Source organism: Myotis davidii, unplaced genomic scaffold (genome assembly GCF_000327345.1).
Source record: "Myotis davidii unplaced genomic scaffold, ASM32734v1 scaffold328, whole genome shotgun sequence".
Lineage (NCBI taxonomy): Eukaryota > Metazoa > Chordata > Mammalia > Chiroptera > Vespertilionidae > Myotis > Myotis davidii.
In genome coordinates this window covers 341675-342242 of record NW_006300373.1, presented here as the reverse complement: position 1 = coordinate 342242, position 568 = coordinate 341675, and the positions used below count along the sequence as shown (strand labels likewise).

The following is a 568-nucleotide window of genomic DNA, read 5'->3' as shown; positions in this document are numbered from 1 at the left end:
CGCACGTCCCCCGCCCCCGCTGGCAGTGCTCACGTCAGCGCTGGGCCAGAGCTCCTTAATGACGCTCTCGATCCTGTTCACCACCTCCATCCGCATCTTCTCCTCCTCCGGCCTCGGCGACATGTACTCGTAGAAGTCGCTGATCTCCTCGTGCAGGCTGGGAAGAAAGGCAGACGGTCACACGGGCGGCCCAGCCTCAGGAAGCCACGGCCTTAAATAGCCTCCTCTAATTAAGTCTGGTAACTCCGCTCATAACGTATCCTCGATTGCTACCTTAATTTTAACGCTGCAACTCATGCTGAGCTAAAATGGGAACGTATAGAACTTAATCAAAAATAGCAAAATAATTCCACTAAAGACGAAAGTCCAAGGAGTCCCGCTGGCATGCTGACAGCAGCAGCCGGAGACCCTGAGCTACCACTGCAGGAACCCGGAGGTCAGCCAGGCAGCCCTGCCCCCGGGGAGGTCGGCCGGGCAGCCCTGAGCGGGACAGAGAGGGACCCAAGCCCCGGACTGGACGTTCGGGACGCATTGCCGGTTCTGCTCGCCTCGGGCTCGCCCTCCCTGG

At 59.3% G+C, this 568-nt stretch overlaps 1 protein-coding gene across 1 annotated transcript in view; it reads right to left on the bottom strand.

The window, feature by feature from the left end:
- PAPD5 (PAP associated domain containing 5) overlaps window positions 1-568 on the bottom strand; it is a 24384-nt gene that overhangs the window by 13290 nt on the left and 10526 nt on the right. Inside the window, exon 2 of the mRNA XM_006777046.2 lies at window positions 34-157. Within this exon, the coding sequence (XP_006777109.1) occupies window positions 34-123 (90 nt within the window). The 5' untranslated portion in view covers window positions 124-157. The remainder of the gene's footprint in view (window positions 1-33; window positions 158-568) is intronic.